General features: G+C 43.3%; 1 protein-coding gene across 1 annotated transcript in view; it reads left to right on the top strand.

Annotated features, from left to right (window-relative positions):
• Positions 1-18012, top strand: part of LOC136099663 (TOG array regulator of axonemal microtubules protein 2-like) — a 35905-nt gene extending 17893 nt beyond the window's left edge. The window contains exons 10-19 of the mRNA XM_071807273.1: positions 1274-1415; positions 3032-3137; positions 4913-5148; positions 6322-6480; positions 7539-7656; positions 8586-8869; positions 10224-10533; positions 11725-11941; positions 15428-15514; positions 17765-18012. Coding sequence (XP_071663374.1) covers positions 1274-1415; positions 3032-3137; positions 4913-5148; positions 6322-6480; positions 7539-7656; positions 8586-8869; positions 10224-10533; positions 11725-11941; positions 15428-15514; positions 17765-18012 — 1907 coding nt within the window. The remainder of the gene's footprint in view (positions 1-1273; positions 1416-3031; positions 3138-4912; positions 5149-6321; positions 6481-7538; positions 7657-8585; positions 8870-10223; positions 10534-11724; positions 11942-15427; positions 15515-17764) is intronic.
• Positions 18013-26530: the final 8518 nt, after the last annotated feature.

The following is a 26530-nucleotide window of genomic DNA, read 5'->3' as shown; positions in this document are numbered from 1 at the left end:
CACCTCGAATATAGTTGTGTATATGCACATACTTGTGCATATGTACATATGTCACTGATGTCAGTGATAGTAGTATTGGTAACATCCAAATTAGTACCCATCTGAATATTTTTGATTTTACAGTTCCTCCATACTTCATAGAACACGTAAGGTAGCATAAAAACACTACAGAGTCCATAGTAGTGCCTAGATTCTATGTAATATTTATACTCAGTACTTTTAGACAGCTCAGATGTTTACATCTACACTTTAGGAAATGAGCTTTTGCAGGCAATGCATGAAGTTTTTGACCTACAATGCTTTTGATGATAAATAGGTTTCATAACAAATGCATTTGTCATCTGAATGTTCTTATACCTGGTATATTTATCATCAAGAAACTGTATTTGCCAACAATTTGCATCTATATTTACATATTTTTATTCTCAGTTCACATTTGGAAGGCTTTTTTTTTGTCACAACTATCAAGACTAGGAATTGCCTTTTTCCACAAGAGAAAGCTTAGGCATTGCATAGTTTGCAAACAAATACATTTGATGACAAATAAATTTCACCTCAGCATCTTCAAAATACAGCCAATGGGTACCTCTGAAATAGTAAATATTCCTCATGCTCGGAAAATAGTGAAATCCATAAACTACTACTTTCCCAATGGTATGCTAAAATGTATGTGCACTTAGCTGCCTGCTGTCCAGAATAGTTGAAATAAATGGGAACAGAGGTGCTGTCAGGCTCAGCAGGTCAGGTATCACTATTCCCTGGCACTTGCTCCTTGTGGATTTGACCAAGCCCAGCAGGACTTGGTTGTTCAGGCTTGGTGCTCGCTGGGGACAGCTGGAGATGTTTCCTCAGAAAGTTACAGGGTCCCTCTGTCCTCACTGCCTCAGGTCACAGCAGGTGATACAGGGAGGTATGTGCACATCTCAGGAGCTTACTCCTGGGGTAGCAAGTCCTGCTGAGCAGCACTGGCTCCTGGTGAGTGTAAGCCCTGCAGCACTATCAATCTGCAAGCTGGCTGTGGTACCCATCCAGATGTGGGAGCTGGCTCAGTGTGTGCAATTTTCAGGTTCACACAAGGAGCTGATGCCCAACTGGGGATGAATGTGAGATGGTTGGGTGCTGGAAAAATGAACCAGACAGCAGGGAAGCCACTGAATCAATGCCAGTTTGCGCGCATATGTAATCTTGGCTGGGGACTGGGTTGCCATCTGCTCGGTGGCAGGGTGCCTCACCCTGGGGTACGCAATGCTGATGTCTGACACTCTCCTTACAGTGAACTCACTGTCGCCCATTGCTCTGGACTCCTCCAAGGGGAGAGATGAGCCAGAGTGCGGGGACGCCCGGGAAGCCAAACCCTACCCTAATGCACAGCAGGTGCTGCTCAATGCTCTCACATGGCTCAGCAGCGATGACTGGTAAGAAAGCCCCCTGTTCAGTCTTTCTCCCTCTCAGTGTAAAGGTAAGTTAGAACCTTTTTTCTAGTGCCTCTGAGCCCAGACATCCCAGATGTCCCAAGGGAACTACTGAAACCACTCCAAAGTAATCACAATATAAAGATGTGAGAGCAGCCTTTTATTTGCCTTGGTCCATAGCAGTCTTAGAGCCACAGCAGGTCCCTGCTGTTTCCTAGGTTGGTTTTTTGCTCCACGTAGCTGCAAATGAAACCTTCAGGGAAGAGAGAAAGTTGACAACAAGATGATTTGCTGGCTGAAGCCAGAAGCAGGATGGAAGTGGTCTTGAGTTTACAGATTTGGGTGCCTCAGGTCACTGGCCCGGGTGGGACTGAGTAAGGATTTATCTCTGGTCCTCCCGCAGCTAAGTTCCAGAAGCACCTATGGGGAGTTCCTATTTCTGAGAAATGGACTGAGATGTGGTACGGAGTTTCTCAGCCTGTCATTTCCCCTGAAAGCCTTGTGGCAGAAGACAAGTAAAAAGAAAAAAAAAATCCTTCAGGAATCTTGCACTTTTAGAATGAAACTTTTTCTTCTTCACTGCTTAATATGGGCCAAAGATGTTTTTGTTGATAATCACAGTGTGTCCTGAAATTGAACACAGACAGGAGGAGACTCAGCAAATTTCAGGTGATATTGGTTTTCCCTTTGATTTCTGAGTCAGCATATGTGCACTAAGGCTCCATTCACACTGGGATAACCATGAAAAGTCTTCCATGATGTACCTCCTTGTGCAATATCACTTTGTTTTGCCCCTCTCTCCTTTCTCTTTCCCACTCCTGTTTGATGCCCTGTGAGGTGCAGGGAGCTGCTGCAGGGTCTGGGTTACACTCAGGGACCCCAGTGGGGGTGGATGCCCAGCCCTGCCCTGCCGCCCTGGTGAACCAGTGACTGTAACATGTCTTCATGTAGCTCAGGTCCTTCACTAAGAAAATGCTGAAAGAGGTGGGTTTTTACTACTTTTAAATAACATGTTGCTGTATTAGGTGTTATTTTAAGTAGGGATTTTCTGGAAAATCCAGCTTTTTGTCTATTCTTGCCCAGGTATGGAGTATTTTATGACATGCTGTCTTTTTTGGGGGAGGGGAGGGCGAGGCTGTGGGGAACAAGACTAAATTGTAGAGTGCAAACTCAAGCTATGGAGTGGCAGTGAAGGCTCTCCCTCCTGCATTGCCCTATGGGGATGGCGAAGAGGGAAAACGCCCCAGTAACAGCCAGACGGGACTGTTTCTCAGACACAGGGTACAGGGAGGATGCAAGAAACAGAAACATGGCACAGTCTTCCAGCTTCTAGGAAGCAGTGACATAGAGACTTTGTGTGCCAGTGATTTCAGGAAGGGTGTCTTGTTTAACAGCTGCAAATTAACCCAGCCATTCTGAAACCATCTATTTGCCTTTTGCATTTATGTGTGCTTTTGAACACGACCGCATCCTGTAGCAACGAGTCCACAATTTAATTAAGTGCTGTATAAGAAGCACCTCCCTGTGCTTGTTTGAGCTGACACCCTGGTAATTTTAGAGGGTGCTGCCAAGTTCTTGGGTGGTGAGAAAAGTCGATCTTTTTGGTAATTGCCTTTCAGGGAGGAGAAAGTGAAGGGACTCACCAGCATCAGATGCCTGGCTGTCTCCCACTCAGAAGTCCTTCTTTCTAAACTTCATGATGTTTCCTTGGTAGTTATCAAAGAGGTAAGAATGTTATGTTCGATTGTGTCCTATGCACCTCGTACATGAGAGCATAGAGTTGATACGTGCTTCTTCATTTACGTGGGTGTCTGCCTTCATCACTATTTTATTCACTGTTTTTCTAAGGGCTATGTCACCTATCTATATGATCTGTCTGCACAATATAGCTGTATTTACAGGCATGCAGGGCTTCTGTGTCTCTTCTCTTTGAGGTAGGTGTCATTCTCATGCAATATACAAATACAGAAACTGCAGGTGATTTGCCACAGCCCAAGTCTCTGCCAAGCTGTAATTAAACACTGCAGCTTTTGCCTCCCAGCTTCCTCCCACTTCTTCCTCCTCCTCAGCAACCTGGGTGAGTGACTGCAGGTATTTATTTTCCTGTGTTTCCTGATGATGTTTTTTCCTCCTTCCTTTCTGCTTGCTTTTTGGCAATTTGCCCTTTCCACTAAACTGCTGACTCTGTGTGCCTGTGGAAATTTGCACAGCAGCAACTGGGTGCTTAGACCAGCCTGGCTGTGGGGTGAGCAAGGCAGTCACACACAGCTTCACTGTCTCATCTCTCAGTGAACACAGAGGTCTCACCCTAAGCTAATTAATAACATCTGTGGCTGTATTTCCAACTTGGCACTTAGCAGCCAGTTCAGGCCACAGACTTGTACTCTTACTGCATGATTGCCAAATATATTAAATTTTCCTTTGCTTGCAGAAGACAGTAGGACAGCTTATTTCCATGAAAGCAACTCCTCCTCTCCAATATTTAATGACATTGGAAGCTTGAATGTTCCTTGTGTTGTTGGACTCTTTAAACCCTTCTGTTTAGATATGCAGGACTCAGATTCTACCCCTGTGAGATCTGGCTTAGGGCAAGAAGCCCTTTCAGCTTAGCTCATCTGATTTTTATATCACTTTTATATTTCTGAGGAAATTTCCTCCTCTCTCTTCTACGATCATGCACAGAGACATCTTTCAGCTTTTGTTTCACTCCAGTCCCAGATTTTGCTTTCACAAGCACTTCTAGCACTTATATGGTTTTCTTTTATTAAGAGGCACAACTAATTCTGGCAGAAAGAAATACTGGTCTGTCCTTCAAAGTATTTTTCAAATGAAGCACGTGACTCTCAGTTATTTCTTCCTTACCCTTATGGGAGAGACTTTTGGAAGCAAGGGTCACCCAAGAACAGCCCTGAATGCTGCAAAACCCCATGGGTTGCAGCTGTAATTATATGTGACCTCCAAAATGCTTGAGTACCTTGAGTTCAACAGCTGGGGTTCTCCTGACCAGGCAGAGCAGTAGATGGACTTCAAGTCCATGCTGCATATTAGCCTGATTGTACACTTGAGCCTGCATTTTCAGTTTCCTCGTTGAGTGCTCAAACTGCCAGTGCTGCGATTTTGGACAGGAAGAAAGTACTACTTTTCCTCTGTCTTGTCTTTATGAATTGTACCTTTATAGTTTAAAAACAGCCATTGCCTTTATTTTTTTTTAAGGTCTAAAATCAAAGCAGTGCACATTATGGGTTGAGTAGCACACTTAGTTCTAGATTAAACAATATTTTTAGGCCTTCAGTCTCATTAAAATTGTATAAGTGGGCCTGAGAGAGAAGAAGTTGGCGTCAGAGTAAGTGTGTTCCTGTACTTGTGGTCCTCTGCTCTTACTGTGCTCTTATATTCCATCTGGACACAGTGAGAAGTCATGTTGTTTCATGGGACTTTCACCTGGAGAATTGATTTTCTCTACAGGGTGGTTCTTACATTTCCCCTCATGACTTCCCCAGGTGAACAATCTCCGCTCAAAGGTGTGTTGCTGTGCAATCAACACTCTTGGAGATCTCTTCAGGACCATGAAGAAGGACATGGACCACAAGGTGGATGAGATTGCTCGGGTCTTGCTGCAGAAGATGGGGGACTCCAACGACTTCATTCAGACAGCAGCCAATGAAGCCCTGGGGCTCATGGCGGGGAGTGTGACTCCTGCACGAGCAATGACTGCTCTCATGGCCAGTGGAGTCCAGTACGTCATTCTTTTCTTAGTGCTATCCTTCACCTTGAATTGTGTCGGTAGAGGGAAGGGATGGGAGGCAGAAGGGAATTGATGGGAGGGAAGGGTCCTGTCTCCTGCATCTTCTGTGAACTCGGTGATTAGATTCTCTGATCATAAACCTCTCTCCCTTCCTCTTGCATCTACTTCTGCCCTCCTGCAGCCTATTTGTTCCCACAATATGTCAATGCTGGTGAGATGTGGTGAATGATGGGGAAGCAAAAGTTCCTGCAATGCGTGGTGGTATAGTCTTGTGGCTTTGCAGGAAGAGGGACAATAGCTATTCTAGCAGTGAGTGCCTTTTGATATTTCACAACGCTAACCACAGAGGCACTGAGAAAAGCCATGCATCATCATTATGCCATTAACTTGAGAAATAAGGAGGTTAATTGCTAACACATGGAGCACACTGGGGAGAACGTGCTGGGTGCGGCTCAGCAGGCACAGCTCCTACTAAGTGGGCTCTGTCTGACCGTCATGTCCTTAGATCTCTACTTTCTATTCAAATTGATGTTGCAAGTCAGCCTTGAGATAGTGAGCAGCTTTATAGGTGCCTTCACAGGCTGACTCCCATAGGATAACTGAAGCAAATGCTGCCTTAAATCATAGAATCACAGAGTACCAGATTGGAAGGGACCACCTGGACCATCTGGTCCAACCTTACTTGGCAGAAGTGCAGTCTAGACAATGTGGCTCAGCACCCTGTCCAGCTGAAACTCACTTCCCTGGGGAGATTATTCCAATGACTGATTGTTCTCATTGTGAAAAATTTCCCTCTGCAGATTTGGAGATAAACAGGTGGAATAAGCCCCAGGACTGCTACAGTTCTGTTTGTGTAGTGGAGCCCTCTGATGAGTCAGTAAAAATTGTCTTTCATTTCCCTCTTTCCTAGACTAAATTTCAGGAAAGAAATTAAGTATCAAATAGTCCAGGGAGGTAGAATTCCTTCCTCTTACTTGCAGGTAGCCTCTCTGTACAATGCCAATTTTGTGTTTATCTGAGGACAAATCACCTACAGGTGGCTAAAATGGCAGTGAGAACTTGTGTGTCCTTTCCCTAGCAATGACAGGGACCATGCTGTGACCGAGGCCTGTGCTTCTGGCCCTCTTTTTCCCCCTACCCCAGTCTTTGTTGCCTTGTTTGCAGACACCGCAATGTCCTGGTGCGCAAGACTGCAGCCGAACACCTACTGACTGCGATGGAGCGAACTGGAGCCAATAAACTCCTCTCGGGCATAGTTACCAGTACTGAGGTGCTGGTGCACACGCTGGTGAATCTTGCTCTGGACTGTCATCAGGACACAAGGTGATGATCTTCATTTCACCTCCTAAAATTTGAAAACTGTTTGATGCCTGGCTATAAATTATAAAACCACAAAAGAGTGGAAGGTAAAATTTAAAAAGTTACTTCACAGTGTGGATAACGTCTGGGGAGATGACTGTACTGAGTAAGATGAGGTTGTCCAGCAAGAGAGGCCATTGACAAATTCCTGTGACTTGAATGATTCTTTATTCAGATCAGCTGAGCTCAGATTAGGCAGTCAAATAATTCTGTTTCACCTTACGTGTGCAATGTAAAGCTGAAGCATTGGCCACTGTTCGTCACTGAATGGTCCCAAACATCTATTTCTGGGAAGGTTAAGACTGTCCTAGAAAAAATCCAGCTGTTTTCAAGTGATATATTCAATCATTCTAAATCCCTTCTGCAGATTTAATTGCCTATTGTAGTCACAAATTTTTCTTCCCAATCATTGTATAATGTTGTTGGCTGTGGCTGAATGACGTCCAAATTTCCTCTTCACAGTAGCTGAAGTTTCATAGTAGCAAAACCAAAACAACTAACCAAAAACCAAACCAAACCATTAGTCTGATTATTAATTATATTCCCATTAATAGATGTGAAGAACACATGATCAATTAGCTGCCCATGTGCATACATGTCGTATAGAATAATAAATAGTAAGCATGAGGTCATCTGTCCTAGATTCTCTGTCAGTTAAGGGGAAGTAAATTATTGTGCAATGGCAGCAAGACACTGCAAATAAGCCATGACATCCAAGCAGGAGGTGGTCTTCACTTGTCCCATGGGATCTTCCGCTTCCACAGAAGCATACCCCCAGTTTCAGAGTGAAATTGTATTTTCCTGTTACCCTATGTTCTCCTCTTGTGTTCAGCTGGTAGCATTGTGCAGTTGCAGTAAGAGGAGGTAAATCTCTTTGCTGAAGAGGTAATACCTCCTCATGCAGGTATTACACATGATGAGTTTAAAATATCAGTTTATTAACGCTTTTCCTTCGTTTATTCACAAGGCCAGGGAGAAAAGACAGTAGTAGTCTGTATTAATTTCTCTTTTTCCTATGTTAGATATTATGGACGGAAGATGCTGAATTTATTGATGAGTCATCCAAAATTTGATAGTTATTTGAAAAAGTCTGCCCCCTCACGGGACTTGGAAGCTGTTATGGCAATGATTAAGCGGAAGGTAAGTGCTTGGCAGGAGAAATGTCTTCTTTATGCTAGTACTGAGATTGCTAATATGAGATTAAACATATATAATCTTTCTTTACCTCATTCTTCTTCTGCTGAATCATTTTGCTCCTGGGAATGAGCTGTTGATCCTTAGCCTGTTTATCTTCAGACAGTGAATGAACTAGTATAGTTAGAAAGAAAGTGGGTGTATTTTGAATATCAGCCACAAACAGGAAAGGAAAGTAGGAGAAAATGGTTCTACCATCAAGCATTAAAAAAACCCAATGCTACTCCCCACACCCCCCAATAAAGCAAGGAAGGGAGAATAGTGCTTCTGAAGGTAATAGAGTCTTTGCAACAGATGAAGTATTAGTGCCAAAAAAATTTCCAAATATACAAAAGATGCACAAGGCAATCATAATTAGTACGCATATTGTGTGTATTCTGGGAACACTGCCCTGCTGTTATGCTCTCTGAAGCCGGAGGAAGCTTCATGAATTCAGCATCCCATGGAAAATCATCCCTATTTTTTTTCATTCCTTTTCATTTACATTCTAGACAGGCATGTGCCTTTGTCGGGGATAGGGAGAATGAGCGTAAACCAAATTAACTCCCAACACAATGGGCCACCCTCCAGAAAGTCCAAATGTTTCCCACCAGTTTGTTTCCTTAACAGTTTGCATTATTCTTGTGCACAAGACTAATGAATTCTGGATTTTGTATTGCTGCCCATTATGGTAGCACCTATAACCTACCTTATGTTATTGAAAACAAATAGTAGACATCACTGGATCTCTGGCCCATCTCCCTCTCTAAGTTAGGAAATGTTTTCCTAAGCCTTTCTTGGTAGCAGTGATCCTTCCTGGTTATAATTTGTGTTTTAAACAAATAATTTCCTCTTTTATCTTCTATAGATTCATGTTTTTTTATATATTTGTGTAGGGGACAGAAGACCATGAATGTGAACCTCCTTCTGCCAAGGAGTCTGAGGAATCTCCTTCTGACAAGGAGTCTAAGGAACCTCCTTCTGCCAAGGAGTCTAAGGAACCTCCTTCTGCCAAGGAATCTAAGGAATCTCCTTCTGCCAAGGAATCTAAGGAATCTCCTTCTGCCAAGGAGTCTAAGGAACCTCCTTCTGCCAAGGAGTCTAAGAAACCTCCTTCTGCCAAGGAGTCTAAGAAAAATGGCTTGATGATGCCCCAGGACAACTTGCCTTCTAATGAAGGGTACTGAGCACTTCTGTTATATCTGACAAAGCACATGACAAGCTTTGCATGTCTCTTCCTCAAACAAATCTTTCTGGTGGAGACAAGGGGTACCAGAGATTGTTTCCTTGCCCCACAAATATTTCGTGATCAAAAATGTCTACTTCTACATTAGGCTGAACACAAGTTCTCTGGAGGGTTTTCCACAAAAATTGAGAGAGAGGAAGAGACACCCACCAGTTTTAGTTCAGAAAATCCAGTGCGGTGGCGAGGACAGTGTTGTGGAGGCTGCGAGAGGGCCATTTCTCTGCTGTTTGGTTTGGGACAAGTAATTTCAATCAGGGTATTATTATCTCAGTGGAGTCTTTTTGAGATGGGTGATTTGATGAGAAGTCCCATTCTAGAACCAAGATGCCATTCCCAAAAATAGCACTTCCTATGCATTTTGTTTGGCCTGTCTGAGTCATTGCTTTCTGACTCAAAAACAGTACTGGTAGTTCTGGTCAAGAGACATATCAATGTGGACTCTGTAGCTATTCATGTCATTGAGACCCATTATTGGTTGGTTGATGGACAGCATATTTTTTTCCCTTGTGCCTCAGTCAGCATTCAAGATAGGAGTTTGGTCCTTGCTGTCTCCCCATGCTGGTGAGAGAGCTACCTGTACCTGCCCTTCTCTGATAACAGAGTGGATTTATTTAGCTCTGTTGTGCTCAGCAGTGGCAGGAAGATCACCGCACACCTCAGTAGTGGGGTTAGGAGCTTCTCGTGCTCATGGCAGAGAGAGGCTGATCCAAGAGAATTGTTCCCATTGGGTTTGTCAAGCTGTGGATCCAGCTGCTAAGGAAGCAATAATGTGAGCGCAGTAGCGGGATGGCTGGCTTCAGTTTTTGCCTCTGTTACTGATCCTCTGGATCCCTTCAGTTATGCCCCTTGATCTGTCTGGGTAGGATTCATCTGCTCAGATGCATCTGAGCTATTTATCCAGATTCCCATACCTGTTGTAGAGGCACTTCTCCAGGACAATTAATTTCCTTATAATACAGACACCTGCCATAAGATGAGGCATTTAGACTTTGTAGTGCCTACTTTTCCACACATAGGGAAGCTGGATGAGTACCTGGGAAGACACCTGAAGATAAATGAGATGCATCCCATCCTTGGTGCCTTGGTTTTCCTCAGTAAGCACTAGTGATAATGTTAAGTCCAGATTGTCTCCTGTAATGATTGTCATGAGATCAAAGCTGCTTTTCAGATAAAGATCTAGCTGAAATCACATCATTAGGAAGTCTTCTCAAGTTGCATTCCTCACAATTAACCAAAGGGAGATATTATCACCAAAAGGTCTAACTTTGTTTTTATTTTCCATTTTAAGGTCTGTCTCTTATGTACCCATGCCACCCTCTCAGACAGCCCGTCAGAAGGCCCGTCAGACAGTCCGCCAGACAGTCCGCCAGACAGCCCGCCAGACAGCCCGCCAGACAGTCCGTCAGACAGTCCGTCAGACAGTCCGTCAGACAGCCCGTCAGACAGCCCGTCGCCCATCACAGGAAGAGACTGAACAGCGCCAGGAGCTTTGCAAGCTCCTGACAGCTAAGGACTTTCAGACAAGAATGGAGGGAGTGCTGCTCCTCCTTGACCACTGCAAAAACAACCCCCAGCTCATCTCCACTAACATTTCCCAGGTAGGTAGGGCATCTCCATCGCTCCTTTCCTGTTAGGTCCCTTCCCAAGCCTGTACCAGTAAAGTTAAAACAGTGCGTCTTATGTTACCTACTAGCTGTCTGGGACAGGCTGGTCTCTTCTCACCCCAAATAATTTCATTCAACTCCAGGCATCAGGGCAAGCAATTTCAGTCCAACTGTATTTCTCTGGTAGGTGTCTCTTGGTGCTGTTCATGAGACAGAATTTCCTGTTGCTGTAGCTTTTGCTGTATCTTACTACCAGTTAGGTTAAAACAAAGGAAATACAGCCACTGAAAGGCTGGAAATTATTCCCTAGAAGAGAAATCAGTTGGGGTGGAGGAGAAGTATCAGGATGCATTGATTAAAAAAAACAAAAATTAAAGGATACTCCTGTAAACTTTCTCTTCTATTGCAGACACAACTCTGCCTATTTACTTCTATCCTCATCCCTTTCCTGATTGGGACCATTCTCACCCTTCCTGTGGGCCCTTTTTTCCCTTTGGAAAGAGGAAGACAATGGCTAGAGACAGATCTCTTCCTTTTCCTCCCAGCAGCTGTTTTTTTTCCCCTTTTCCAGCAAATGGTGCCTGATAATGTGGCTGTCAAGGGACTGAACCTGCTCTAATGAGAACTACACAACACATTAAACTTCAGAAGTCTACCTGTTAGCTAGACAAATGGTCTGGGTACTGAAGAGTTCATCAGAGCCCTGCACTCCTCCAGATGCAGGTTCTGAGACAGATAAAAACAAAACTTGGATCACATCCAGCCACAGTTTTGGCAAAATCAATACTGCCCTCAGTACTTGAGGCAACTTTATGGAAAAATGGGTATCATAAATACCTGTTTTCATACCTCTGCACCAAAGATATTGCATTATTAAAATGGGATTAATTTAATGATTTGTAGCGATGATTTATGTAAATAATAATGTAAATAATATAGAGAGAAACACCATATGAACTATCCTGTCTGCACTCAAACCTCTTAATAAAATATGAAGATCTTTCCAACCACCATTAGGTGCAACCACTACAGTGAGTAGCCCATAAGAAAACAGTGAAATTGTGCTAGTAAGTGCTGACCTAACAGAAAACATTATATTTTACATTTCTGGGTGCTTGTTTCTACATCTCTCCTTGAAACAAGAACATTTTAATCCAGATTTCCTGTCCTTTGTTTTCTTAACAGATTTTTGACTCTTTTGTCCTGAGACTTCAGGATTGCAACAAGAAAGTGAACCAGCAGGCGCTGGAGGCACTGGCTTTGATGACACCCATACTTGGAGATGCCTTATACCCAGTCCTGACCTCTCTGATAGCAGCAGTCACTGAGAAGCTGAACTCAAAGCACTTGGGGATTTATGCTGCAGCTGTGAAGGTGCTGGAAGCATGCATTGATCACCTAGGTAAGGCTGACCTCTGACACTGACTCTCCCCAGCTGCGGCTCCTCCATCTCAGAGCCAAGTGAGTGCTAAGTCTGTGGATGGCTGTTGTTGTCTGTGGGAACATCCAGCTGCTGCAAGATGTGTATGAAGTCCTGCCTGCATTCTTTTTATTCCAATCGGTTGTATCATGTTGGGATGTGTAGCTGAATGGACACTGCTTATCACCTGGGTCATAGATCTGATTATTACAGAGAGGACATTCTAGGGATTATTTTAAGTTTCCACTATAAGAGCATGAGGGAAGTGACTAGCATCTGTCATGACTGTTTTTCCTGGGAAACTGCATGCATTTTGTTTTTATTGAATTGGATTTCTAATATGTGCACTCTGTTAAGTTTACAACCACTAAAACAAGATGAAAGGAATGTGCTTTTTCCTTGAAACACATAGGGGGAAGTGTGGTGGAGGCTCTTTGCTCTTGCTGGGCTTCTTTCCCACTTCTTTAGAATAAACAAGTATAAATCAAGATAAATCAAGCTGTAAATGATGGCTTATTCCAAACGTTGTTCTGCATGGGGCAAGATTGCTATAGCCAAGGTCTGCTGTAAATTCTCTTGCCACACAGACTTATGTCAGCTGTGAAAATGCAGCACTGGGTGAATATGCCTGAAAAATTCAGTGTTGAAGAGGCAGGTGTTAAAGTGAAATTAACAAGTTCTCCACATCAGCTGCTTTGCAAACTCAGTGAATCTGCTGACCTGCTGCCTTTCTGTATTCCAAGTATTGGGTTGTTCCTAATCATGAAGCAGGAGAGGAGGGTGAGACCTTTACTGCTCTTGGCCCTTACTGATTTTTTTGTGGTGCGTGGGAGAAGGTGTGGGAAAAGTTGCAGAATCCTGCTAAGAGAGGATGTGGCAAATAGATCCCTTCAGGGTTTTGTATGAAGCTTTCCGTCATTCCCCTCTCACCAATTCTAAGAGGTCACTGTAAATTTTCCATGCTGGCAGATGCTAGAACAGGAGCAAGGTGCATCTGTCTCTTATCACAGTGGCTTTACTCAGAGACAGGTTCTCAAGCAAACAAGGTGGGATATATATTTTTTGTTCTGCTCATTTTTGTGGACATTTGTAAAAGTTCAAACAGGTAACTGAATCACAGATATTTCAAAATTCAAGACCCTAGGGCTTTACTGGGGGAAGGAAGGCTCTACTGGAAAAATGCATGAGCAAAACCATACCATATGCTATAAAGTGACAAAACCACCCCAGAACGCTAAAGGATTGTTCAATGCTCCTAGCAAAGAGTAAGAGAGCACAACCTCTTGCCCCATTGCTCCTATGAGTTTAATAGCTAAGAGCCCAGCTATTGCACCGAGGCTCTGTGTTGACATGCCTCATATTCTGAGCTTTAGGTGAGACTTCCTCATCTGCCACCTTTAATGATCCATGCAAAAATGCAAGCTGGTTAGAAAATTGTTTGATCACTTGATGTGAAACAAAAAAACCCCAAATGACATACAAACAAATAAAGAACATAAAACACCCCCCCCCATCTGTTAGACCAAAATTCTACCTAAAACCAAACTAATTTGCTTCCCAATAGTGCCTGAATAGTTTGTTTACCTTAACCCTGGCATTGGTTTGGATGTCCCCAGCTGAAGACCACACACATTCATTAGCTGTGACCTGGGACCATAATCCCACTCAAGGGAGCCACCTTGTAGGTGGAGGTGAATCAGCAAATCAAGCTCAACTGCAATGGGACCAAGACATCTTGCTGTCTCCTCTGACATCTGTCCTGCCCTGTTCTCTGTCATGAAAGAAATGCCCTTCAGATGGCCACTGCCTGACACCAGGGCATGGAGTCAGACCAGCAGCCCCAGATGGTTCCCAGAGGAACCATCACTCTGAGAGAGGGGAGGGGGAATTTCCCTGTAGTTGTCAACATAGCAAAGAGGGGAACGCAGTGAAAATGAGAGTGCGGAGAAGCAGATTCCTCTGCTCAATACAGCAACTGCGGGGCTGCCTGTCCTGTGGCCAGCAGGTTTAGCTGATACGTAGTACAGGGAATTAAAGCTGGGTTAGTAAGAACCAGACTGCCTGTTGCCTTGTTTTCTCTAGTAGCTATTAAAAGCTCCTCTGTCTTTAGGTCTCTCAAGGCAGCAAAAGTAACTGCTGGGTGAATTTGTTATTTACTTGAGCTTTAATGTTTCAAAATGTACCGAGCATTTGAAACTCTCAAAGTGAAAGTTGAATACTGCTAACATACTTATCTTCCTACAAAAACAAGAAAACAAGCAGCTCCCCCTCACCCATCACAAACCCAAGTGTTCCCCTGAAAATCTATGTAGATACCAATATTAATGACAAATTAACATTTTGTGCTTCCACAAGACCTCCAGATCTTTTTTCAAAGCAGCAGCTGTAAGGTAACTCCCTGGGGAGGAAGAGCAAATGTGAAACAGCATCTGACAATACTGCAAGAGGGTGGGACAAAAAGTGAAGTGTCTGTTTGAAAAGATGAATGAGAAGAGTGTAATTACCAAAGCAGAAGCTTAATTAGCGTAGCAGAACGGATTCATTACTGCACACTCACAAGGAGATTGTTAGGGACTACCTTTTTTATATCTCAGGCAAAACGGAGCACTTAATAGCACAGTACTACTTAAAACCCCTTTGGGATTTGACTCTGTAGTGGTTCACAAAGAAGCAGGTTGCTTACTCTACCTATTGGTGCCACTCCCGGTGACACTGCGAGGTATCGTAGTGCATCCCACAAACATTCTACCTCCAAGAAAAGCTTTGCTTGGCTTATCAAAGCAGTGAGACTGGAGGCTTGCAGACCAATTCAGGCAGCAGTTTATTAATTAAAACAAGACCTCAAATCCAAAACAGGCAGCACAGGAGACGTTAAAATATATATGGCAGTCAAGTATTGGGAAATCAGGTTGTTTTTCAGTCTCTCTACCGAGATCTGATTTCAGAGATAGTATAAGAGCACCTGAGAGTGGATGGTGTTGGCAATGAGCAGCAATTATCTCTTGTAAGAGTATCTTGGAGTGTTGTCCATAGATCCCAACAGGTAGTTTAAAGATTTAACACCAGCTTATCCTTAAAGTGTGAATGGATGCGTGGACTCTTGAGCCTTCTCATCCTTTTCCTTAGACAAGGGAGGAGGTCACTTCTGCAAAGCTCCAGGATGCAAAACATTTTCATTGCTTACAGGTGATTTAAATTTTGAGGGCCCTGATGTGGAAGCTTTAACACAGCTCATTGTACAGCAGTTAACTCTGGATTTACAAATGTGAAATGAGAACTTTTCTTTTTGAATTTAAAATCCTCCCAAGTAAGCTGAAGGAAAGAAGTAAAGGACTCAGAAACCGGCATAAATTTCCTTCATTTTACAAAATGCAGTTACCTCTGCCTTTTCCCCTCCTTCCCTTTTTAACTATTTTTTTTTTCTTATAACCTCGGAAGAGTGAGCAGAAATACATGTTTCTCTTTCAGATAACACATTGATGCTGCAAATCTTTGCCCACCGAGCGCGTTACCTCAGCGGCAAAGCTCTGCTGGATGTCATTGAACGTCTCACAGGTATTGCCTTCTTCAACTAATCTCCACTTCTTGAAGTCTTCAGAGGGAATATTTAGAGGGAATACCTCAGAATAGACAGTGCAGTCGCTTATCAAACACCAGAAGGTCCTGAGCTTGTTCCTCCTGCAAAATACTTGTACTTGGTGTATTTGGCAGGGGTTTGCCTGGCCTCTGCAGAGGCTTGCAGTGTGTGAGAGAAGAACAGCGCTTGGGCTCCAGCGCTGAGCTCTCACTGAGGCATCTCAGGACCCGCCTCCAGGAAAGAGAAGGCCTAAAAATACCCTGGCTGACTTCTCTCTTTGAAGTACAGTACAGTAAAGGTCATGGAGGTCTCTAAGAGGTCCCTGTTCTACAGCGAACCAACATCCTTTAGAAAAAAAATTGTGGCAACTGGTATTTCTGAGGATCGGTTTGTTTTGTCATCATAGGATTCTTGTTGTCCTGTTGGGAACTTTTGAGGCGGAGTCCTGCAGAGCCTGGGGGGTCACAGTGTAGGTGAAAACTCAACACACATATTACAGGCAAGGACTTTGTGCAAGGCAGGATTTAGGGGCAGAAGGAGGCAGTTCAGCCCAACCCACTGAGGCTCCCTGCCTGTATTGCAGATATCATATGGACTCATTTCAGGATGTACAAACAGTCTACTGTATCAGCAGTGTGCAACACACTGGAAGTACAGCTGATAATTGATTTATAATAGTAGCTTGCTCTGTCCAGCAATAGCCAATGAATGGAAAAAATTATAATCTCAATATATACTAGAGAAGAGTATTTATAGCCTTGCTTTAATTAGGACTAAATCCACTTCTAGTTATGCCAGCATCTTTTAATCCAAGGTTTAATACACTTTGCTTCTTCATTATGAATCTCAAAAGGGCATGTTTAGCCATAACAAATATAAAAGGGCCTTTAAAGATAATTTGGATAAAGTAAATCTCTGTAAACATAAAATTTACTTTTACAGTTATTTTAATCTCTTTTTCAAATACAGCATTTGAACATAAATTGGAACTACTTTAGAAAGCGCAGATGTTCTCTCTGGGATTCAGTGGGAACAGACAGCTCTTTTTGTTCTGAAGCTCCATAGTGACCACTGTGTTTAATAGCATTTAAACATAAATTAACTCCTATTTTAAAATAGGTACCCTTTTCCTGCTTACTAGAGTTGGTTTTAGGTACTGTCAGGAGCCGTTTAAATGTTGATGACTGATGCTAGATTAACAGCATAGAGGAAATGAAGGTCCTTCCACTACAAAATAATAAATAGTTACTGCATAACGTTTCTACTGAACAGAAGATAACAAAGCTCTCTTCAGACCATTTCAGATTTTGATCTCTCAGCAAAATCTGCCATGCAAGGAGCTTATTGATAGTAAATTTTTGTTTGTATTTAATAGAGCTCAGTTCAGAAAATGAGCTGAGAACAGACGTCAGAGAGAATGTGCAGAATGCGTTAAATATCAGGCGCCTGTGTAAGATTTTTCTCTGTTCCCCTATTTTAGGGAATGTTGTGAGGGCAATTGCCATTAAACTCGTGAGATGCTCAAATGCCATGGCAATGGGGTTTGGGTAATTATCTAAGACATTCTGAAGTTTGAAACAGCTGTTCATTAGAAGCCACTAAGTATGAGGGGAAAAAACCTCAGTTTGGACCCTTCTGTCACAGACCTCAGTTAGTCACTGATGTTTGTAAGAAAACTGTCAAGCAACACACATCTTTTCTGGGCTGAAGTTTTGAAGTGTGGTGTCATACTGCTGTTTGCTGTGTGCCACTAAGCAAAAGGAACAGCCACACGGGACTTCTGTCATTCTTTGTCAAAGGTCACAAAAAAAGTAATCATCCTTTTGTTAGAAATCTTTCAATTACCTCTCTGAGCTGCATTTCAAAATCTTCAGCAGCTGGTTTAGACAACTTCTTAACGGAAATAAACAGCGATTTGCCATTTTTGGCATTTGTAATGCAGAAGCAGATAGTGAAATTATTTACAAAATGTGTATTATTCACTTTGATAAGTCTATCATGGATACAAAGCCTCTGATTTGGAGAAATTAAGGTCCTCAGAGGTTGGTTATGCTGTTCAGTGGATGATCAGCCACTGTTGCCTGTTTCTGGACCATTGGGCCATTTGTGCTTGTTGATATTAGCCAGAAAAGCCTTCCAAGAACCAAAACTTGTAGGTACTTGTAGGTACAAGGAACGTACTTGTTTACATTACGGCTGTTAATCTGTTTGTCTCTCTCACCTGGCAGTGCTTGTGGCCACTATTTATCCCCGGAAACCTCAATTCGTCCACCGCTATGTCCTGCCTGCGCTCTGGTTCCTTTTGGGAAACAAGGCCCTGCCTGTCCGAAGCGGCAGTGTCAGGGCTGTGCTCACCAAGCTTGCAAAGAGCCTTGACGAAGTGATGGGCCCCAGCCTGAAGAAGTATGCCACCAACCAGCCTCAGTATGTGACAAGAAACCTCTGGGATCTTTTGAACCTGAATGTGAAGGCTTGATGTGCTCCAGGAAACAGAAGGAGGGGTGTGGAGTGGGACAGCTGGAGGCAAAGGTGGATGTGGTGGTGGCATTCGTTTTATTCCGTGTGTTTGAAGAAGAGGATTTACCTGATAGAGTTTATAGTTACACATTTACTTAATATATTTTGATGTTGGTTTAAAAAAAAAAAAAAAAAAAACAAACAAAACCTTAAAAAAACTTTAAAAAAAACTTAAAAATCTTAAAAAACTTAATAAAAAAAATTTAAGAATTCTTTAAAAATAAAAAATATTTTAAAAAAGAATTTTTCTAAAGTTTTATGTCTTGACCTCATGTTCCCTAAGAAGTTTGCACAGATACCAAAAAAATAAAACCTGTGTGTAAATGCAATTTGTAACTGTAAAAAGGAAAATACTATATTTATATACATAGAAATTAAGAGATGTGCACATACATATATTTTTACTTACAAAGTAAGAGATGGGCTTTGGAAGCATTAGAACTGTAGGAAGAGATGGTTTGATTTCAGAAGCATAGAATGAGAAGCCAGGACCTGCTTGCCCAGAAGGTACGCAGTGGGGTTATGGGAGGATGTGCAGCTCACTGTATATGCCAGTGTATGCAGCGGATGCCGAACTGCCGGGCAGCCCCTTTACAAGTCTCTGGTAGCTGCTGGTGCAATGGCCTGAGATGTCTAGGTCAGGCTCACAGCCCCAGTCCAATGACAGCAGAAACCTCACCAGATGCACTGAAATTTTCTTCCCGTTTCAGGGGATGCGTCCTGTCTGTGGTCCCCTGTGCACCACATGCAATGGACTGATGTGGTGAGGTGACGGGTGCCATCTGACTGCCACCCAGCACCCTGAGGTACCCCTGGGGAGGGGCAGGAGAGCGGTTTGTGGCAGGGGGCTGTGACACCTTGCACATGGGGTGCTGGCTGGGCAGTGAGTGGGCTGAGGGTGTCCTGGGCAAAGGTAAGCTGTGTGCAGGCATTGTGGGACAAGGTATATTTTTTTAAAACTATATAGATTTTCTAAATGTCTTTCCGTCTTTTGAGATGTGAAGAATTTGCCTTCTATGCAGACCAGTAAAGCACTTCTGAACCTGAGATTCAGGAAACAGTGAGGAGGAGATGTGCCAGTCCTTCACCATACACAGATTTGGAAGCACAAGAGGGAGGAGTGATGAGAGAAGAGTGGAAAGGCTGAAAGCAGCAGATGTTGGTGCATCTGTGTAGTCAGATATGAAAACAAAGCAGCCTGATCTATGTTCATATAATCTTCCATATACTGGCAGGGTTTTGAAAGAAAGAAGAATAGAAGTTTTGGGGAGAAGAAAAAACAGGAAAATAACAGCATGAGACACACTGGGCCCATGGAAGTTTAAAAGCGCCTTGACAGGTTCTTGACAGATACAAGGACCTTGTAGGAAGCTGGGAGGTCAAAGAATAATCCAGGGAGATCTGACCATTCCAGGAATTTTATGGTCTTATGTTTATGTGCTGCATTGTTCGGTATGTCTGAAGCTATGCAGGACTCTAACTTGCCAGATAAAATGGTTGCACTGTGGCACCTCTTAAGGAATCTCTTTTTAGTACAGTATTAAAGTGGCAAAATTATTTAGTAGACTCTTCTAAAATGTTTTGTGCTGCTGTTTGTTTGTTTTTTTTTTTTGAACTCCCAACTTTTGGTAGCAGGGAGTACTCAGGAACTCATCTCTATGAAGTCTTGGTATGCGATCTAAGCCAGGGACCTGGCTCTGAAACACCAGTGTTTCTGGAGATCCTGCAGCGGAAGCCACAGTCCTTGCAGATCTCATATATAAGTGGAACCTCTTGTGTTCTAGTTGGTACCCATTGCCCCTTGTTTAAATTGCAGATCTGGAACTATGTCACTTCCTTAAGCACCTGCAGTTTGCTACTGCCTGAGATCTATTTCAACAGGTTGCTTTTCTGCCTTTTTTGTTTTGTTTTGTTTTAATTAAGCAACTGGCATCTCTCAAGGGCCTCCTGGTTTTGCTTCCTCTACCTCAAAAGTTATTCTTGCTGTTTTCCTCCTCTGCAGGTCTCTCCCTCCGGAGGCCCGTAAGTGCTCCCTGCACAGGCTGCTTTTGCTGGGCTGAATAACAGTCCTTTAGTTTTACTTTCTCTTTGGCTATGCTTGGGCCTTTGGGAATGTGGGGGGAACCTTCTGCACTTGGGGGGGAAAAAAGCTTTTGTGCACATGATATGAGGTCTCTAGAGCGTGTTTTCATGCATTTAGCTGTAGCACTTGCAAAGTTGGTTTGAAATGTAACCCCTGTAACTGGTTTCTTAACTCTCTGTTGGCCTTGAGTGGTGCTTTCACGCATACTGCTCCCCACAGCTGGTGAGAATAAAGCATTGCCTGCCAGTACCTATTCTGTCCAGGTGTTTTATTTTTTTAACTCTCCAGCTGAGGCAGTTTCCCTGTAAGAGGGGCAGTCCTACAACAGTGAGATCAAATCTAGCTGACAATGTCTCTGGTGACAAGCAGAGGGTTTAATGGGTGAAGGTTAATTCAGCTCAGACGAGCTCTCCTGCCACAGGTTTGCACAGGGGCACATCTCAGAAGCCATTAAGAAGCTACTAAGGTTTTTGGATGGCACAAACAAAAGGCAAATCAGTGTTGAACCTTTTTCCAGCACTGATAAGAATTTAAATATTTAACTTCTCAAACTTATTTTTATTATAATTTTATTACAGAAGTCTCACCAGAGAGGAAACTGCAAGCTGCACTTGCAGGCCCAGTTTAATTCATTTAATGTGCAGTGCAGTTGCTAAACCACAGAAGTTAGGATAGGAAAATAAATGAATGGCAACTTTGTACATTGGCTTACTCTTACCCTACATCCTTCCAGAGGCCCAGGACAGACCCTGGCTGTCACAGATGGTTCTTCCTGCTTGATGAAGGTAGAGTTGTCATAAGGGAAGGCAGGGGAGAAAAGGTAAATATGGTGTCTACCATAAAGGAGTGAAGAAAGTTTACATTCCCCTGCAGAGTAGGGAGTGGTCTTTTGCCATCTCCCTGTGCAAGGGGGCATTAGAACTCTGAAGCTGCATGAGCAGAGAGACTGGTGCTACATACACTGAATCCAGTCTGCAAAATTCATCTTTTCCTCAAATGGGCACTTTCTTCTCACCGAGAGTCAAAGCACACACCTGATGGCATGACTTACCCGCTCTTCGGAGTGCATGTGCCATGCAAATGGGTTAGCTGGACCCTGAATCTGCCTGTGGAAGTGCAACCACAAACCCCTGCAGCAGAATGTACGTGCATGAACTTGGCAGTGCCAAGAAGACTTTGGGAAGGATATGGAAAAATGAATGGCAAACTGGGAGGACAAGGAAGGAAGGCTGGACCCAAAGCATGGTGCAGAGGCTGAAGGCTCCTGTTGTAAAGAATGTTGATTCTGCTTCATGGTGCTGCTGTGAGAGGTGGAGCAAAGAATTAAAGAATGCACCTGAAGGGAGCTGCTTTTGCTGAGGTGCAGCTGGGGCATGGATCATAATAAGGTGATTCTGGTAGAGTTTGCTCTTGCCAAGGTTAAAGGTGAGCTTGGGAACCAGGTGCTGCAATCCCTCTCTCAAGCAGAGGGAGGGGATTTGCACTGAGGTGGCTATTTTAGTCCTTGGTAAATAGTGACGATGGGAATAAAAGTGGTTGCATTGCTACCAAATCTCTGACAGCTGACACTGAATCCTGATACTGTGATACTGCCTTTGATACAGACAGAGGTGAGAAAACCACTCTAGTTAAAATTAGAGTTGACCCGAACCATTAAGCCTCCACTCTGCCTTGATATCTTTAGCTGAAAAAAACAGTAACTCTGGCCAACAAACTGCCCCTGTGTTTCCTTAAAAGCCCCCCAACAGCTTTGAATGCAGTTGGCAGAGGTAAAGGAGCTGTAAAAGCCATGCTCTGTGCTAATAGCTGTGCCCTGGATAAATAAAGGCTGTGCTATTTTCATGGTGGTTTAACAGGTTTCACCTCTGCTGCATTTGAGAGCAGCACGTACAACCTCGGCCCCCTTTGGAGACTGGGGTGAAGGCTGCAGGATGTGCAGGTCTGTCACTCCCTGCTGCTGGCTCCTGGAAGGGACGTCGTCGGTGCCCTGCGGCCAGCACTGCAGCTGTGCCCCGGCTCTCGGGCACGGCCTCAAATGTCACATTCCCTCTGATTCAACTGCTGCTGCTGGGGCTTCCTCTGCAGATGCACACACATCTGTACGCACACATCTATACGTAGAGACACTTCCTTTTCACAATAGTCCTCGTCTGTGCATGCTGTCAGTGTATATAATAGATCAGACTATAAAACTGCTCAGTGTTGACACATTTCTGTCAGTGCAAACATACAAGTAGTAGTATGTGTTATTTCAAGAAGGGAAGTTGGCTATTCTAATAAGATGACTTTCACATGTGCATAATTCTGCCAGTACCAGGATCTCTATTGCTTTGATTACTGTATTATTCTGGCAGTTTTTTATTTTCAGTATCACTCAGTGAAAACAAAACATGCTCCTGTTTCCCCAGGGAACGGCCACCCTCCAGCTAACTCAGCCCAGTGGTGCTGGTGGGTGGCCCTGCAGGCTGGACCTCCCTGTGATCCTGCCATTAATGCTCCATTTGACGGTAATGGTAACAGCGTGCCCCTCTTTTGGTCCTGCCCAGGGGTGACAGTAGTTCATGTTTCATGCCTGTAGGAAGCTATAGTTTTTGTTTGTTTGTTTGTTTGTTTGTTTGTTTTCAAAATTACAGATTGCACTTGTCCCAGTAAAAGCTGGCCTAAGATCTTCCTTAGTGCATTTCCAACAATGCATAAATCTGTCCCACTGTATCCTTTCCTTAGTGGCCCTCTCCTCCTCTTTGTCTTTTGCCATGGCTTCTTTGTGTCATCCGCTGCTACTTTTCATTATTTGGCATTGCAATGGCATCATTTATTTACACATTTGGGAGACAATGTACCCAAAAGGTCCTATATAGAATAAAGTTTTCTAACTAGATATATCCTTTGCTCACAACAGACCTGAAGAATACTTGGCCCAAATCCCAAAGCTTTGCACATTTGCAATCCGAGTAATTTCTGGCTTATAGCTGCCTTCAATCACAATTTTATATGTAAGAAGAGGAAACGTATTTCATGGGGAAAACATGCCCTGCTTTTCAGACGGCAGATATATGTGCATTTACCCAGAACAGCAGTAAAGTAGTGTTGTTTGTAACTTGTTTGTAGAGGATGAGCTGACCATAAGGCCAACAACAGGTGAGAAGGGTTTCACAAATCTATTTATACTCCAGCCTGGGTGCCGTTCAGCCCAGAGCTATGTGACAACTCATTGCCATGGGCCAGTGCTTCCCAGCGTAATGAATTCCTGTGTAGCTGGAACAAGCGCTTCTAGGTTTGGCTCTGACTCCTGATGAACTGCGTGATCATTGACATTGCTGCCTCTTAAGAAATTGTTTAACAGTTTTGTTTCATAATCATTTGAATCTGCTAAACTTACATTTTAACGTGTAGCTGCCATTATTCCTGTGCCTTAGGAAAAAACACTTCACAGCCCAGTGCAAACCATAACATTCTGTCAGCATATTCTGCATGGTTGCCAGTTTCTGATGTTACAAAAGAAAATGCATGTGTGAGGTATGAATTAGGATTTTTGGAGGAAAAAAATCTATTTTATGTGGCTGTGTGTGTTTGCTTAGCTATCATCTAATCCTGGCCTAGTAAAGCCCAGGCAGGGTAGCATGATGGAGGGAAGAACAGTCCGTGAGCTTACAGGGTTGCCATTACCAGCAAAGCGAATATGTCTTTTTTGTTTTCCTTGGAGACAAAATCATGGAAACAGACTGCCTGTTTACCCCCCTCTCTGCTCTAATATTTTCTCAGATCTTTTTAAAACACCGTAGTAAAGACAGTGAAACTTGCTGTTGGAAGGGTAGTATTTTTCCCTCTCCTTGAAGTCACTGCTCTTTCACATCAGAAACATTTCTTAGTCTTCAAACATGGTAATAAACAAACGTGGATGATGCATGGTCCTCCTGATGGTGCTTCAGAGTACTGCTAAGTGCTTGGCTTACAAAATTAAATTTAGATATAGCTCAGGTCTTGGCTCAGTATTATGCAAATTTAGGAGGAAAAAAAAATTGAGATAGAAACCTCAAGATAACTGGATCCATTGGGCCCTGTGCTAGCTTTCTGCTTACCTCTTTGCTGGGCTGGCCTGCCATCCCAAAATGGGTGGTGGGAGATGCTCAGCCCCAGAGCTGTTGCCTTGAACTTCTGGAGCATGTCAGTCTCCTGGGAAGCATCATCTGAAGAACAGAGACGCTCGCACAAGTTCTAGTCTCCTTTTCACTGCAAGGAGTCTAAATCAAACCCATCGAAGGACTCCTAAAGTTACTAGTACACTGTTTATTTAAAGAAGTGCCTTTCTATTTTTGCTGGTTTGTAAACAGCCTCTGTGGCAGTTACGACAAACTTCACTGTGTGGCTGGAGCAGACAGGCTGCTGAGCCGTTGTGTTGGGAATACACTGGGCATCTAAATGCCTACTGCGCTTGTTGTGTGTTTCCAGCAGCTTTTTTTTCTTTTATTTCCCTGTGGAAAAGCTTTTCCTAGCTCTTTGGCTGTCAAGAGAAATCTGCAGGGCTGGATGGGGAAATTGTTGCCTCGCCTGGGCTGGCAGAGCTCAGAGGTGCAGTACGTGCTTTCTCCCACTCTTGGCTATTGGTAGGATAAGTAGTTCTGAAGTCCTGAGGTTTTCAACATGAAGAATGTAGCATTGTAATTTTATTTCAACTGTCCATGGTGCTTTCTAGATTATTTCTTCATTTTGCACCTTAGAGATATCCTGTTACCAGCTGTTGTTAATGTGATACATGGATCGACATTATATTTGTCTCAGATTCAGAATTAGGTAACTGCTTACCAGGAGCCCTGTGTCTGTCTGCAGAGCGCTGAGCGCCAGCCGGGCAGCCCTCATGCTCCCCATTGCCTGGTTTATCCACATGAAAAAGCGTGCTATGGAAGCCTACTGGTATGCCATTAACGCATGTACGTATATGCATGTGTTTTCTCTGAAATATGAGGATGAAAGGATCTGCATTGGATATCAGGTTATTGATTAAAAAACATCAGTATTAAAAAACTCCAGAGAGATGCATTACCTTGTGCCCTCAATGTCTATGGTAACTCTATTTACAAGAAAAGACACAACACTTCGAAGTGGAGGAAAACATTAAAAATATTAAAAAAAAAAAAAAATTGTATTATACCGACAGGTTTAATTTAGAGTTTGAATATAAGACTCTTACACTGATATTGGGTTCAAGAGGCAGGAAGGCTGCAAGGTGCAAATTGCCCCATTAGGTTGACTTCTTAGAGTCACACTCAAAAGCCAAGCAGCCAGTGAATTTGTTGGTTTAGGTTTTACCTGTAGCGCCATGTCAGCCTTGCTATATATCTTTCTGTGTCTACTGGAATGCCTGGAAAGTTTTGTTCCCAGCTTTACAGTCACTGCCCTGGGGAGTCTCTTTAGTTTGGAGAAAAGGAGGCTAAGGGGGGACCTTATTAATGTCTATAAGTATATAAAAGGTGAGTGCCGTGAGGATGGAGCCAGGCTCTTCTCAGTGGCAAACAATGATAGGACAAGGGGTAATGGGATCGAGCTGGAACACAAGAGGTTCCACTTCAATTTGAGGAGAAACTTCTTCTCAGTGAGGGTAACAGAGCACTGGAACAGGCTGCCCAGGGAGGTTGTGGAGTCTCCTTCTCTGGAGACATTCAAAACCCACCTGGACATGTTCCTGTGTGACCTCATCTGGGTGTTCCTGCTCCGGCAGGGGGATTGAACTGGATGATCTTCTGAGGTCCCTTCCAATCCCAAACATACTGTGATACTGCGAAGGACATTGCTGTGTTGGCAGCCCTAGGCCTCAGCTTTCATTCATTCATATGCTGAAGACCCAGTGGTTTAGTAATAGTAATAATAAATGAAGAGCAGCCTTTAACACTGAAAGCTTTCAGTTTCTTCTTAATTGCTATATAATCAATTCATCTATGCCTCAAGGAAAACTTTATTAAAGCAAGAGGGATTCATACAGAGTAAGACAGGCTTATAACCCCTTTCTCCTTTAAAAGAACCTTGATAAAGGCTGTACTCTATACAGTCTAACTCCAGAAATCCTCACAGGATTACTTAATGCAGTCACAGAGTGGAATATTACTAAAGAAAGGATGAGGACAGGTAAGCGGCCAGATTTTGAAATTCAGTATGTCAGTAAAGTGGAGAGCAATTAGGGATGGTGAAGGCTGCAGATAATTTTGTGCTTGCAGTGGTGGAACAGGGTATATGCAGGGCAGGCAGATGTGAGATGAACCAAAATGAGATCAGAGGGATAACGTGGTCCTGGGTCTTGACCACCTTGTCCAGCTGAGTGCCTACTGTCTGTATCTGCACATCTTTTTTTTGACATTTACATTTTCATTATTCATCCAAAATGGCCAAGAAATGGAAAGTT

The sequence above is a fragment of the Patagioenas fasciata genome, chromosome 3, assembly GCF_037038585.1.
Source record: "Patagioenas fasciata isolate bPatFas1 chromosome 3, bPatFas1.hap1, whole genome shotgun sequence".
Classification (NCBI taxonomy): domain Eukaryota; kingdom Metazoa; phylum Chordata; class Aves; order Columbiformes; family Columbidae; genus Patagioenas; species Patagioenas fasciata.
The sequence above is the reverse complement of the archived record's forward strand: the minus strand, read 5'-3'. Positions and strand labels throughout refer to the sequence as shown.